This window comes from Babylonia areolata, chromosome 19, assembly GCF_041734735.1.
Source record: "Babylonia areolata isolate BAREFJ2019XMU chromosome 19, ASM4173473v1, whole genome shotgun sequence".
Taxonomy (NCBI): Eukaryota; Metazoa; Mollusca; class Gastropoda; order Neogastropoda; family Buccinidae; genus Babylonia; species Babylonia areolata.
Window position 1 is genome coordinate 45,146,117 of NC_134894.1, and position 15,576 is coordinate 45,161,692.

At 43.1% G+C, this 15,576-nt stretch overlaps 1 protein-coding gene across 1 annotated transcript in view; it reads left to right on the forward strand.

Annotated features, from left to right (window-relative positions):
• Positions 1 to 769: 769 nt before the first annotated feature.
• LOC143293760 (N-acetyl-D-glucosamine kinase-like) overlaps positions 770 to 15,576 on the forward strand; it is a 41,182-nt gene continuing 26,375 nt past the window's right edge. The window contains exons 1-5 of the mRNA XM_076604975.1: positions 770 to 1,090; positions 3,142 to 3,226; positions 12,935 to 13,033; positions 13,869 to 14,010; positions 15,039 to 15,149. Coding sequence (XP_076461090.1) covers positions 1,044 to 1,090; positions 3,142 to 3,226; positions 12,935 to 13,033; positions 13,869 to 14,010; positions 15,039 to 15,149 — 484 coding nt within the window. The 5' untranslated portion in view covers positions 770 to 1,043. The remainder of the gene's footprint in view (positions 1,091 to 3,141; positions 3,227 to 12,934; positions 13,034 to 13,868; positions 14,011 to 15,038; positions 15,150 to 15,576) is intronic.

The following is a 15,576-nucleotide window of genomic DNA, read 5'->3' on the forward strand; positions in this document are numbered from 1 at the left end:
GCACCTGGGGGAGTCGGTCGATGGCTTCATCATTGATGGTGGAAGGGCGGTTCAGTACGCTGTCAAAGTGTTCAGCCCATCTCTCAAGCAATATTATAGCAGCAACATTAGAAAATGTTTTTAGTTACAGAGTAACCAACAATTGGAATAGACTAACCCTGGCCAGAAATCAAACGTACACCTAACACTAGTGAATGCCTTTAAAAAGCTTATCGATGACCACAATATCATAAAGAAAATAATGCTTGACTTTGATGGTCAAAGGTGAGCCTGGGCTTGGGAGTACTTGACAAAAACAACAACAAACAAAACGAAAACCGACGGGGCGTATAAAGCCGCAAGGCTACGATGCTTGGCATCGCCCCTAACCTGAACCTGAACCTGAAATACTGCTTGGAATGAGCAAGATATAGAGAGGACACATCGCAGCAGCAGCAGCAGCAGCAGCAGCAGCAGCAACACTATTCGTAGTTGTAGTAGTTGTTGGAATAATAGTAGTAGTAGTAGAGGAGGGAGCAACAGCAGTGGTCGTCGTCAGTCGTCATCGCCGTCGTCGTCGTAGTAGTAGTTCTTCTTTCTTTAAACATCCATCATTTTGATGGTTCTGATGTGTATAGAACTAGGGGGCGTCCACTAGCTATGTTGTTGTTTTGTAGAAAATATAGTTGTTGCTGCTGTTGTTGTAGTTGTTTGTTTTTTGTTCTTGTTTTTAATATACACAAATGTTTCAGCTGTTATGTGTATATTTTCCTTCAGTTTCGGGCTCTTCGAAAGGTATAACGCTCAACAATATTCGCATCAAAATCAGAAACCGAGTTTCAGCTGGCTCATTTTCGAACAATGTGGGAAGTGCTTAACTAATGACAGTTGAAGAAATACGTGTTCATGACTTCTGGCAGAGTTGATTGATCTATCGTTGTGAACACGATCTATGCAGCATTGAAGCAGACGACAGTTCTTTAAATTTTGTAAGTTAAAAATAAAGACAGTCTGTGAGCCGCCGCCAGGTTCAAGTATTTTTCCCCCTCCTTAAAGCAAACAACATGGCAAAAGAAAAGGGACAGTACGAGTACTTTGGAGGAGTTGAAGGGTAACATATATTTATACATTTTTTTTGCATATTAGTTATTATATTTACCATGTCATGTGCCACACACACACACACGCACACACACAGTTTGGGTGTTTACACCGAGCCAAAGAGTATATAGTAACATAATTGAACACATAGGGATCCATCTACTGCATGCAATTATCACTTCCTCTGATATTTCCTTGAATTTTTACTTGCTTTTGTTGTGTGTGATGCACAATGTCATAATTTGGGAAGCCCTGTTACCCATCTGAAGGATACTGCAGTTGGTGCAGTCTGTACAGTGGCAGTCATCATGGATGTCAGCTTTACAAAAATGAAATTAATTGTGCTTTTTGTGTTCACTCATGTTGTGGGTTTGGACTTAACAGATTAAGATTCATTGAGGATAAATATAAACTGTAGTAAATCTGTGGATCAGGGAGCCATAGATCAGTTGGTTCAAAACCAAGCATCACTGTCCAAGCATGCACTAGAAATTTACAGGTTTGGTTCCTGGGCATCCAAACAAAGATTTGGTTTTTGTGCAGCCCACCTGGTCCTTCCCCCAACTATCCTGATGTGTATAATGATTATCCAAACATTGATTGATAAGCAGATTAGATGACTTCTAAGTAATGTCATTGAGAGGATACACACAGAGGACAGCATCCCCCCCCCCCCCACCCCCTCTCTTCTATTTTCCTAACTTAATTCTGGCAGCATTTCTTGATGTCTGACTATTAAAGCATTTAATGAGATACTGCTTGTTGCCAGAGGAAAATATGATGCGTGTGAAAAGAGCGAAACATAATCCTTAATAAATCCGTGGCAGAACTTGATGGCAGAGGCTTTGGTTTTAAAGTTGATTTTCTTTTCTCAGCTTTCTTTCTCCCCATTTTCTTTCTGCAGTCTCTTTCTTTATGCTTTCCTGGTCTGTTCACCAGGATGTAAAACGTTTTCCACACAGCCTTTTTCTTTGCTCTGCAGTTCTAGTTCTAGAGCTGTTTGCGTAAATGCTCATCTTTGACAGCTAGACACAGACAGTAAATCCTGGGTTGGGCATGTATCTGCCTGTCCTAAAATGTTTGCTGTCACCACAATTATAGGCTCTTTCTTTTATATATTTTTCTTTTTGAGAATACAATATCACTAGATTAGTAGATAGGTCTTTTTATTCATTTTATTTTAATTTCTATAAATACTTAACATCGCTGAACACATCAGTGGATGGTATTGGGTGTTCCATTGTCTCATCTGTCAGTTAAGTTGGCTGGACATGCTGACTGTTCTTTTTTGCTGTTGTAAGTGGATTTTGGTTGTGTAGTTTTTGTCTGATAGTATAGATAGTCATGGCTGGGATTGTTGTCCACGGACAGAAAGGGTTTGGAAGAAAAAGAAACAGGAAAGGGGATGAATGGAAATGTCTTTCCTCTTATTGATATGCCTCAGATTATCTGTTATCCTTCTAATCAAAGTTTGCTTTTATAACACTTGGGGTTGTTGAGAAAATACCAACACTGACATTACCATGCACATGCTCACACTCACACTCACACACATACACATACACACTCACACAGACAACAGAAATCAGGTGATTTCTTATGGACTCAGTGTTTTTGTTCAAACACATTATGAGTCAAAAATGGAAGTGAAAACAATAGTATTAGGTTATGTGTGTGTGTGTGTGCGTGTGTGTGTTTGCGTGCGTGCGTTTGCACACAAGCATGCATTTGAGCATCCTTTTGAACACCAGGAAAAGAGTTGATTTTTTTAAAACTCATTCAACCCAGGGGAGTTTACAGCCTCAGAAGGCTTCCATGCCATATTGATGCAGAAAAATAAAAGCAGAAAATGTATTACTTTTCCTCCAGATTATGTGTGGACTCATCCAGAAATACTGCTGAAGTTTTATTCCCTTTCCTTATGGTTTATGCACATGTAGGAACATGAAAACTGTTTTAATGAGATGAATTATGAAGCCAGAGCAACTCTCCAGTGCAGGGCTGAATGAGTTAAAACATTCAAAACAAGTGATTGATAACTTTTGTTTCCATGTGTTCAAGTGGTGGAACTCATTCAAAGATGGTGATCATCCGATCAGATGGTGAAATCCTTGCCTGGAGTGATGGGGGGACAACAAATAAATGGGTAATTATTCAGCTGAAAACATACTGTTTATTTGTGAATTTTATGTCACAAGCGCTGGTGAATGAGAGACAACCACAGTACTATATTGTATATGTACATAATTGTCAAAATGACAGTGGTATTATAATACATCTTAATCCCCCTATAAAGTCAAACAAATGCATGTTCATTTTAGATTTTATAAGAAGAAAGCCCAGATGTCAAATAATAGTAATACTAATACAAAACATTTCTGCTAAAACGCACTTGACCAAGATATAGGATCCTGAATGCATGGGTAAATAAATGTATGCATGCAAGCTTGGAACTGAAGAGATTGTTGCAGTCCTTCTTGCCCACTATCACCTGTAATTTGTTTCTCAAGAGTCTTTTCAATCAGCTGAAACCAAGGAGTGAAAGTGAACAGGCAGCATGAAAAGAAAAGGCGTGATCCACAAGGGGAATACAGTGTTTGCTTGTAGCCAAAGCAAGCAATGGCCTGTCTACTTTTGGAGGACTCACCAGGCCTGCATTCCTTGGTTGCCAAGCACAGGGAGTCTCCAACACATGCATGCAAGAAACGGCCTTCAAAGATTGAACAACCTACTTCAAACAAAGAGAAATCCCATCAAAAAAAAAAGAAAAAAAAAAGAGCCAACAAAAACAAAAACAAAAAACAACCAACAGTATCTACTTGACCACCTGTAAAGTGGGGAGGAGGAGGAGGAACATTTGAAATAACCAATAACACATTCTCTAAATACAGATGCAAAAGTGAGCTGCGGTTAAGTGCTTCAGAACAAAAGTTATACCTAAAATTACAAAAAAACTCCGTCTTGCCTTCCTCCCATATGACACTTTGCATCCATGCTGTCTCCAGAGAAAAAAAAAACCCAAAGAAAACTATGTTTCTGGACTTTGTCATATACAAGAAAACAAAAAAACAAAATTTCTGCAGTCTTCTGCAGTATGTTAATTGTTGTTCCCACTAGTTATTAATCAACTCGCATCACACAGATACTGCAGTCAGCATAACTTCATTTTGGTTGCTTTTTTGGAGGGTCTTTAGAAAAGCTGAAGCCAAATCATGACAATTTATTAGACTTCTGTTTTGCATTTATTTTGTTTTTTTCCCCACATCAAGCCATTCCTTTTTGGGGTATTGTTTCACTTTCAATAAGTTTTTCATGATATGAATGTTTGAGAAGACTGAGATGAACTTAACAGCTGGTGAGATTAATTCTTATGCTGACTCTTATGGAGGTTTATTAAACTGACAACACAGATCTGAGAAGTTTTGAAATAAGACATGTTGTCTGCATTCCTGTGCGATAAGAATACTTTAGTTATCACGGGCTTATGACTCTTCGGTTTCTGCCATGCTTTATCGTCATTTTTCATCAACATTATTGTTGTTTTCATTACTGTGATGTGGTGCGGTTGAAATAGTCGTCTTTTGCATCATCTTCTTGATATCTGATGATATTTATTATTGATTAGTATCAGTAGCTCAAGGAGACATCATTGCGTTTGGTCAAATCCATATATGCTACACCACATCTGCCAAGCAGATGCCTGACCAGCAGCGTAACCCAACGCGCTAAGTCAGGCCTTGAGACCCCCCCCCCCCAAAAAAAAGCAACAACATAAAAATAAATTAAAAAAAAAGAAAAAAAGAAAAATACATAAAAATACTACTACTAATATATATGTCAGGTCAGATAGATATATCTGCTACTGGTAACCTGGATCCCAGTACTACCTGTCACAGGGTCGAATTGCAGGCGACTAAACCAGCACCTGCACCAGTCCTCTCGGGAGGATGGTGAGGAGGGTGGATAGACACCCTGGTGGAAATAAATGACCCATCAAAGGGTGCCAGCTCTGGAGAGCTGCCTGCGGCCATCTGCCTAAGGGAGTAAACCATGACAGGCGGTTGGATGGCAAACTTTGTCACTTTCCGGCAGCCCCTGCGGCCGCGTTGGCACCAAAACGTAACAGCCTTGCTATTCCTTTGGATCTGTCAGCGAGGTGGAGAGGGGGGGCAAGCTGCATGGGCAGCAGCCTGTCTTCCATGTTACTTTGCCCAGGCTTATATCCGTCCATCCATCCACAAACACCTTGCACCTACAACCTGGAGAGAACGACTCATGACTCAACACCTCCGAAGGCTTTGTCAATCTCGTCAGTGCATATGCCCCAACTCTGTTGGCCTCTCCAGACGCCAAGGATGAGTTCTACGAAAATCTCGCATCAACCATAAGGAACACCCCCAGGACAGAACAACTTGTTCTCCTGGGCGACTTCAATGCCAGAGTGAGTGCAGACAACGATTTGTGGCCCTCCTGTCTCGGTTCCTTTGGAGTGGGGAAAATGAATGAGAACGGACAGCGACTACATGAGATTTGTGCCTGCCATGAACTGTGCATCACCAACTCCTCCTTCAGGATGAAGCCCCAACACAAAGTCTCCTGGAGGCACCTGCGCTCAAAACATTGGCACCAACTGGATCTGATCCTAGTAAGACAAGCTGCCATCAAAAACCTTTTCCACACTGACTCTTACCACAGTGCAGACTGCGACACGGACCACTCTCTGGTATGCTGCAAGATCAGACTGCAACCAAAAAAGTTCCACTGCTCAAAGAAACAAGGAAACTCTCACACTGACGTCAGCAAGATGTCTCAGCCAGACCTTGTAGAACAGTTTCGCAGAGGCCTTTGAGAGAGAATTCGATGCATTGCAGCCCAGAGACCCTGCCACAGAAAGATGGGAAATGTTACGAGACACCATGCACCGCATTGCTATGGCCACCTTTTCGAAGAAAACCGCGAAGTCCCACAACTGGTTTGAGGCCAAATCATCAGAGATGACTCCCATTATAGAGGCCAAGTGCGCTGCACTCACCGAGTACAAACGGTCACTCAGTGAGAAGAACCTGCAAATCCTCAGGGCCGCCAGAAGTAAGGTTCAGCTCAACGCCAAGCAATGTGCAAATGAGTACTGGACAGCTCAGCGAAGAGATACAGAATGCTGCTGAAAGAGGCAACATCCGAGGGATTTATGATGGCATCAAGAAGGCACTGGGACCAACACAGAGCAAGACTGCCCCCCCTCAAATCCTCCACTGGGGAAGTAATCAACGATCCTAGCCAGCAGATGGAGAGATGGCAGAACACTACTCTGGCCTTTACACCACAGAAAACATGGTGGCCAACTCAGCCCTCGATGCCATCAAGTGCATGCCGGTCATGGAAGAACTTGACGCAGAGCCAACTGAGGACGAACTCAGCAAGGCCATTAACAGCCTGACACCAGGCAAGGCACCTGGCAGCGACGGCATTCCCCCAGACCTCATTATACACTGCAAGACTACTCTTCTGCATCCTCTGCACACAGTCCTCTGTCAGTGCTGGAATGAGGGAGCTGTACCACAGGACATGAGGGACGCCAAGATTATCACCCTGTACAAAAACAAGGGCGAAAGGAGCGACTGCAACAACTACAGAGGCATCTCGCTTCTCAGCATTGTAGGCAAAGTCTACGCTCGGGTCCTTCTAATCCACCTATAGAAACTGGCCGAACGCGTTTACCCGGAATCACAGTGCGGTTTCCGAGCAGAGAGATCCACGGTAGAAATGATCTTTTCCCTTCGCCCAATCCAGGAGAAGTGCAGGGAGCAGAGGATGCCCCTGTATGTCGCATTCATTGACCTCATCAAGGCCTTTGACCTAGTCAGCAGACACGGCCTTTTCAGGGCTCTTCGAAAGCTCGGCTGCCCCCCAAAACTGCACTGCCTGATTGAGTCCTTCCACTCCAACATGAAAGGGACGGTGCAGTTTAACGGTAACCTCTCCAAGCCCTTCGACGTACGCAGCGGTGTCAAACAAGGCAGCGTACTCGCCCCCATCCTATTTGGAATCTTCTATGCTCTTCTCCTGAGGCATGCGTTCAGCACAGCGCAAGAAGGGATCTACCTGCAGACCAGATTAGATGGCAGGCCTTTCAGTCTCGCCTGCCTCAGAGCAAGGACAAAAGTTCGCGAAGCTCTCATCAGAGACATGCTCTTTGCCGACGATGCCGCAGTTGTGTCCCACACCCAGCGGGACTTGTGGTCACTTATGGACCGCTTATCCCAGGCCTGCAAAGATTTCGGTCTGACCATCAGTCTCGACAAGACAAACGTTCTAGGCCAAGACACGCCATCTCCACCAGCCATCACCATTGATGACTACGAGCTTGAAGCCATCCAGTTCACTTACCTTGGGTCCACCATCACTGACAACCTTTCCCTTGACACAGAGATCGACAAGAGGATCGGGAAGGCAGCCACAGCGCTAGCCCGCCTCACACAAAGAGTGTGCCCAGTGGACAAATCCCAAGCTGACCACGAAGACAAAGATGGCTGTATACAACGCCTGCGTCCTCAGCACCTTGCTGTATGGCAGTTAGGCGTGGACCACACATGCTCGTTAGGAGAAAAGGCTCAATACCTTCCACCTGCCACATACTCGGCATCTCCTGGCAAGACAAGGTGACCGTGCACTGAAACACCGAAGTCCTGACTCGCGCTGGCCTCCCGACCATGTGTACCATGCTGAGACAGCGTCGGCTGTGCTGGCTGGGCCACGTTCGCCGCATGGAAGATGGTCGCATCCTAAAAAGACATCCTTTATGGAGAGCTCGCCATGGGGCAGAGAAGTATCGGCCACCCACAGCTGAGATACAAAGGCGTTTGCAAACGTGGCATGAAGGCGCTTGAGATCAATGCTGAGTCCTGGGAGGACCTTGCAGATGACCGCAACAGCTGGAGAAGCACTCTCAAGAATCGGCTACGGATTGGTGAGGACAAACTGTCAGCTGCTGCAGCTGAAAAGCGAGCTTGCAGAAGAGGGACGGCAGCCAACAGACCAGCATCAGCTTACACATGTGACCGCTGCGACAGACTGTCTCTCTTGCATCGGTCTCTGCAGTCACAGGCAACGCTGCTTGGTCCAAGCAGACAGCCCAATTAGACATTAGGTCGGATATACTATATCCATGGTCAGCCATGACCGAAGGAAGCCTACTACTACTACTACTACTACTAAATAATAATATTTATAAAGCTCAAAATCTTGATGAAGTCAACTCTAAGCGCACAACAAAAAACAAAAAAACAAAAAACAAAAAGAAAAAAGAAAAAAAGAACAAAAAAAAAGAAAAAAAGACAATGATAAATAAGCAAATAAATATAAAACATGCAGACACACATTCACACTGCATACACACACATGCATAAAATACATGCAACAAACTTGCAGTTTCACAGATATGAAAGCACAATCAAATACACATAAATGTACATGAGCCCCAACACACACACAACACACACACACACACACACACACACCTTGCCCTGCACCCCTCCACCCCCCACCCCCTCCACACACTCATTTCCAGGCAGGGTATCGCAGCTTCCACAGCACACACACACGCACGCACGCAAGCACACTTGTACAAGCACACACACATACGCCCATATCCCCCACCCCCATATATACAAATATATATATATATATATACATAAATAAATATATAAATGCACACCCGCACGTTCCAATATTCCGTTGCTCTTACAGTGTAGACATGCATGCACACACATACCTCATCCTCTACACACACACATGCACGCACGCACGTACGCACGTGCACATAGCTCTCCTGACACGTGCACACTTACACCCTTGTGCACGCACACAAACACACAGACACACATACACATACGCGCACACACGCGCGCGCGCGCACAGAGGGCTGCCATTGATTGGCCGCAAGAGGGGTGGGAAAAGATCTCTGATGCCAAGAACGTGGCGTCTAGTGTGTTACTCAGTCTATTGTATTTGGAAAAGCCCACAGAGACTCTGTTCCGTTTTGAAGAAATTTGCGCAATGTTGGTTTGGAAATGATGCCGATATTCGATTGATTTGCAAAGCATCGTGCTCTACCTTTCAGGCCGCTCCCTCTCTCTACCTTTATTTCTTTGAGGCGATCGATGGTGTGATGGCCTTGTACCTGTTCTTTTTGGTATTCTTTGACTTTTCTGAGGATTTCCGATTTTCCTAGATGTAGGCCGCTTGTTGTTGCGTTACCAGCAAGTCTGTCAGCTCGCTCATCATGTTTCCCTTAACACCTGCATGTCCTGGGCAGTATGACCATGTAAGTTTTTTAATCTGAAAGTTGCGCATTGCCTCAAGCCACTCTGGGCTTCCCATTCCACTGTGAGTTTTCTGCATGAGGTTCATTGAGTCCGTTAGAATCATGGCATGTTGGTTTCCTAACATATGGATAGATTATAGCCACTGGAGGCATGTGTCACAGCTTCAACTTCCATCATTAGGCTGGAGGTTGTGACTTTGTAGGCAGCATTCTCTTTCCTAATTGTTTTTCCATTTTGTTTTGCAGTGAATCCCCAGCTGGACTGGCCTTTGGTGACTGAGCCATCTGTGTGTATGATGATGTCCTCTTCTTTACTGTTTTCTTCTATGAGTAGCTTCACTTTTGCATCAGTTTTGCACTCTGGCCCTTCCCGGCAATGTCTTCCTAGAGTGGGTGAAATGGCTGTGTTGAATAGATGATTGAGGTTTTCGGGGTTTTCCTCCCATTCTTTTGTTTCTTTCAGGTCTTGTAGTCGGCATACTAGCTGGATTGTGTCAGTTTTGCTTGCCCCATGCATGATCTTCCTTGTCCCAGACGGCTGCTATTTGGTTCCATGACTGCGTCATGCAGTGGGTTTTTTGAGGGTTTTCTAATGCTCTGAAGTAGGTCTTAACCTGTTCTAACTTGTTTCTGGCCTGCACTGAAGGAAGGTCAAGCAGGTATCGCATGGTTTTAATGGGCGTGTCTTTTGTTGTTCCAAGGATCAGCCTCATAGCTTCATTTTGAACTCTTTCTAATTTTAGGAGGCTGCTTTGAGACGGTGTTGTTAGCCCAAGTTAGTAGTTGATCACTCTGAGAACGAGTGATTGATATAGCAGGAAGAGGTGGCGTTGTTCAATACCTTTGGTTGCCATTGCTTTTAAAGACTGAAAGACCCTTTTTGCATTTGAGAAAAGTATTTTCTGAAGGTCAGCATCCTGTTGAACTGTATTCCTAGGTAGTGTAGGCATTCGGTTTTCTCGATCTGAATTCCGTTGAATGACACAGGTGGTGGTGATTTGCTCGCAGTTCTGTTGAGGGTGCACAGCAACATTTCAGCTTTCACTGGATTGATGGAAGATCCCGTGTCCTAGCACCACTGAGCGATATTGTTCAGTTGTTTCTGGACGGCTTTAGTTCTTTCCTGAGCATCTTTCGAAGTTTTGAAGACCAGGCCATCACTGATCCGCAAGAGTAAGCACCCGAGCTATTCCGTTGTTGTTTAAGTCTGCAAGGCCCTTCGTGTAGACGTTGTAGAGGACAGGAGAGAGCGGAGACCCTTGTGGCAGTCCCATGGATAGTTTAGAAGGTGCAGACATCCAATCTCCGAGGCGTAGGACGACGGTTCTTTCCTGAAGCACTGCTGCTATCCATCTTGTCAGTGTCAAACTTCTCCATACCTTAGTAGCAGCTCCATGAGGTGCGCAAACTGGACTTTATTGTAGGCATCTTCAAGGTCGATTGCTATTGCTAGTGTTTCTTCTTTTCTTTGAAATTCTTCATATACCTCATATGCGAAAGCAGCCGCATTTTCCCATGTGGACTTACCTGTTCTGTAACCACCTTGATTTGAAGGGAGAATGTGCCTGTGTTCAAGATCCCTTGAAAGTTTCTTGGCTATCATGCGTTCTATGAGCTTTCCACTGAGCAATGTTTTGCATAGTTAGGATTCGGTAGCCGCTTACCTGACGACGACCCTTTCCTGGTTTTGGTATGGGTTTTAAGAAGCTGTTAGTCCAGTCCTCCGGCACATGCCCATTGTGGAAACTGTTTTGATACAGATTGAAAAGTTTGCTTCTGTCTTCTTCCGATAGCTCCTTGATGTCCGAGTAGTGAACTTTTTCTGGGCCAAGAGCCAGTTCTTTCTTGCATTTAGCTATTGCTTCCTTTAGATCATCTATTGTCAGGTCATCATCGGGTCCAGTCTGCATAAGGGTTTGGTTTAACTCCTTAACATATTTCTTTTTTTCATCTAAGTTTCTTTGATTGCTCTGGTGTACGAAACGTTTGAGCAGGGCGGATCCAAGTTTTCTTCGTTTGTCTTTAGCTTGGTTCCACCAGTATCTAACATGTCTGGCCGGGTTGTTGTTGTGCATGTTTTCCCTTCCATGCAAAGATAAAATTGCCAGAACTCTGTCAATATTGTGTCATAACTGAGTGCCTTGCAAAACTGTTTCCACTTGTCAGTTTTGGCCTCTTGAGCAATGACTTCAAACTGTTTTATTTTTTCTTTCATTTTTGGTTCACGTGATACCTTTGTCCGGAGAAGGTTTTGTTCTTTGGCAAAAAAGTTTGACAGGCCGCATGTTTTTCATCTAGGCTCTCTCTGTGTCGGTATTCCACCATGGGGGCTGAATAGTTTGCATCCGGTTCGGTGCCATTCTTTTGTTTCTTCTCAGTGCGTCTTAATATTTCGATGATGGTTGTCTCTTTGGTTTCATACTGAAATGGATCACGCGGTATCATACAGGGTTTATCTGATAGTTTCTGTAGACTGAAAACTACCGGGAGGTGATCACTGCCTTGGTGTGGAAGCGTCTCTGCATTCATTCCTGCTCTGAATTTTGGAGATTTTAGAGCGATGTTGATCACACTGTCACTGTCCCCATGTCTTGTTCCAAGGCGAGTTGGGGATGTGGTTGTTAATGGGCTAAAAAGAATTTCCCCTATCATTCCTTCAAGTGCGAGTCCTTGTGTGTTGGTGTTCCACTGGTCCCATAACTTCGATCTTGCATTAAGGTCTCCACTGATAATGACAGTCTCCAAATTCGTTCCTATTTGCTCTAAAAAGGCCCAATCCGCTTTTGTTGTGCAGGTGCCTGGGTGAACATAGGCATTGATGAGCACGATGCTTTTGTGAATTCCGTCAGGTTTTTCAAGACGCACACCCACTAGTTCACATGAGTTGCTACACCATTTCTCTAGATTTATGGTGGAAACTTTGTTTTTTTAGATTTTTGTTTAGTATGATTGCTACTCCTCATCCTTCATTCCTTTGAAAGACTGAAATTCTCAAAATGTATTCAGTTGGTCTATCTGCACTTGTCCTGGTCTCTTGGAGACACAAAATGTCAAAATCATATGCCAGTTTCTCTAGTGTTGAGATTCTCATTCTCATGCTGGAGCAATTCCAACTGCTGATACTAAAGAATTTCTTTGACAGCTGCTCTGCTTTTGTCATTCTGCTACCACAGCACAATCTTTTCCCACCTCTTTTGCCATGCCTGTTTTGGGGTTTGGGGGATCTGAATTTATGTCTCGTGCAATGCAGCTGATCCCCGAGGTGCATGTGAGACAGGGTTTTGTTAGTATCCATAGAAGGGTGTTCTATGTGGTGAGGGAAAATTCAGAAAAATATATTAATATAATTAATATATTGATTAATGACAAACTAATTGATGCACCAGTATTGTTTTAGCTCCTAAATGATTGATCGGTTGACTCTCACACACATATATATGTGCGTGTGCGTGTGCGTGTGGGTGTGTGTGTGTTGATCTGTTTATCTAATAGCATTAATTATTTATTACAATTAGTTACATGTGATTTCAGCTTATCGGTGTGGAAGAAACCATTAAGAGAATCAATGAGATGGCAAAAGAAGCAAAGACCAAGGCAGAAATTCCTGAGGATACACCCTTCAAAGGACTGGTATGCTGTCTGTCTGTGTCTGTTTATGAGCAACATTCAGTTTTTGACTCGCATATGTGAAGAGAGTGAATGAATGTGATAACTCAATTTTAGCTGTGTTTGTGGTGTTTGTCTGTATCTGTGTGTCTATGGTAAACATTAATGTTAGTGTTTCAGATACCAAGTTCAGTGGTAGATATTGTTGGTACCATTCCAGTCATTTCCGTAATAATGACATAATAATCCAAGTGAGAAGTCAAAGGTCAAGGTCATAATCTGGCAAAATAGAGAACATTTGCATGCACAAGAGCTCATACCATACATCCAAAATGTCCATCATGGCTATGATGAAAAAGCACAATCTTTATTCAAAATCACTTAAACTTAAAGATCAAAGGTCAATGTCACAACCTGGCACATATTACTTGATAAAGAATAATTTATTGGAGTAAGAGAGATAACAGTTTGTTTCTAATTATCATCAAACGTGTACACTGGTCATTGTGAAGGCAAAATTCCTGCAGGGTGACAAAGTTCAAGGTCATAAAACATGCTATAATGGCACAATGCAGAAGTACACAAGTGTGCAGTAGTTGATTTGGCATGAACAAAAACCCTTTTGAAAGTCCGGGTTAAAAGTACAGATGTCATGGTCACAACAGTGTGCAAACTGAAAGAAAATTCTCCTTCACAAGGCAAGCACAAATTTGATGGGCTGTGAAGTTTGTCTGTGACATACATAGGCAACACCTTACATATATATCAGTTTTATTTCCCAAAACTGGGTGTGCTGTTTAGATTCAGATTGTCAAATGCTCTCAGTTGTTGCACCAATATTTTCCATGGGTAATTTCAGGGTTTGACACTGAGTGGAGGTGATGAAACGATTGCCCAGCAGGAACTGCATGAAGAAATAAAAGCCCACTACCCCCACTTGGCCGAAAGTTTTTACATTAACAGTGACACACATGCAGCATTAGCCACTGCTTTACCTTCAGGTAAGGTACTAAGGAAGTATTTTTTTCTGATATATATATTTTTTTCTTGCATTGAATTGGAGTCTGCTGTTGCATTTTGTGGTGACTATACATGCCATGTTGCATATTGTATGGAGACAATTAGATTCTGTACAGCAGGGGGTATTTTTGTCATCATCACTTTCGATGTGCAAAGCTGACCTTGTTTTACTAGCTGATGTCTTATGATTATAACTAAAATTTTCACTTTTGTTTAAGTTTTGTATGTTATGCATGTTAATATTTTTTTAATGTCTTGGAGAGAGAGAGAGACATGACATGATGATTTATTGTCAAAAGCATTTACAGCCATTTTGACAAGGGGGGGATTGCAAAAACTAAATAAATAAATACAACTAAGCACACACCGCAACAACTGTATGCAAGAAAAGTGTAGGGAAGAAGACCAACAAAAAAGCAAACAACATAAGAACCATCCATGGTCATAATTCATTTGCTTATACAATAATTAGTGAATCCGTTTATTCATTAGCATTAAAGAGTAGTCTGAATATAATTATGTACAATTTACTTGATTCTACATACTGTCTGTCCATTTTCTGCATGGGGGTCAAGTCATTAACGGGACTTAATTCTATGGTGAATGGATATCTGTTTCGGATGTGTGTATATTCAGGACAGGGGAATAAAACGTGAATTTTATCTTCTTTTTTGAAGTCGCACGTTGGGCAATTGCTGTTTGCTTCAGCCTCGGTTAGACACCACACCTTATGGCTCCTCAGTCCATGCGCTCTAAGTTGGAATCAAGAGAGAGAGAGAGAGAGATAATGTGTGTGAATATTTGGGTGGGTGGGCATAACAGGCAAGAATGTGCACCTGAGCTTGTGCATGTGTACATACATGTGTGACTGTGAATGTGTGTGTGTGTGTGTGTGTGTGCGTGTGCGCGTGTGCACTATGTTTCTTTTAAAAGTTATAAGCATGTTTCTGTGAAAACATAAGTGTATGTGTCCTCACACCATCCATGCACACACACATGTATGTTGTAGGTGGAGTAGTGTTGATAGCGGGAACAGGATCGAACTGCCAACTCGTCAACCCTGACAACTCCAGGTATCGCTGTGGGGGGTGGGGCTACTTGATTGGAGATGAAGGTTCAGGTCAGTATTTGGCTTTCCACTGGTATTTTCTTCCTCTTCTTCGCTTTGGGTCTGCAGTGCCCAAGTTCACTTGTATCTTCAAGCTGTCTTTAAGACTGCCATACTTGGCTTTCAGGATTGAGCATTGCTGGGAATGTTCACATTTTCTATAACCTGCAGATTGCTGACATGGATGACAGAAATATTAATGTGCATATTTGATTTTCTGCCTGTGTATACACATGAAAGGGATTAAGGTACAAGCAGGTGTGTACATATGTTGATCTGGAGGAATTTGAAAAACCAGTCATCCACCAGATGCCACAGCTGCAATTCAACTCTCAGTTTGAAAGTCTAGTGTTCTGATCATTCAGCTGTCACATTCATCAGTTGTTGTATCACTTGCTGAGGAAGAGGGATGATGGTGATGATGATGACGATGATATGG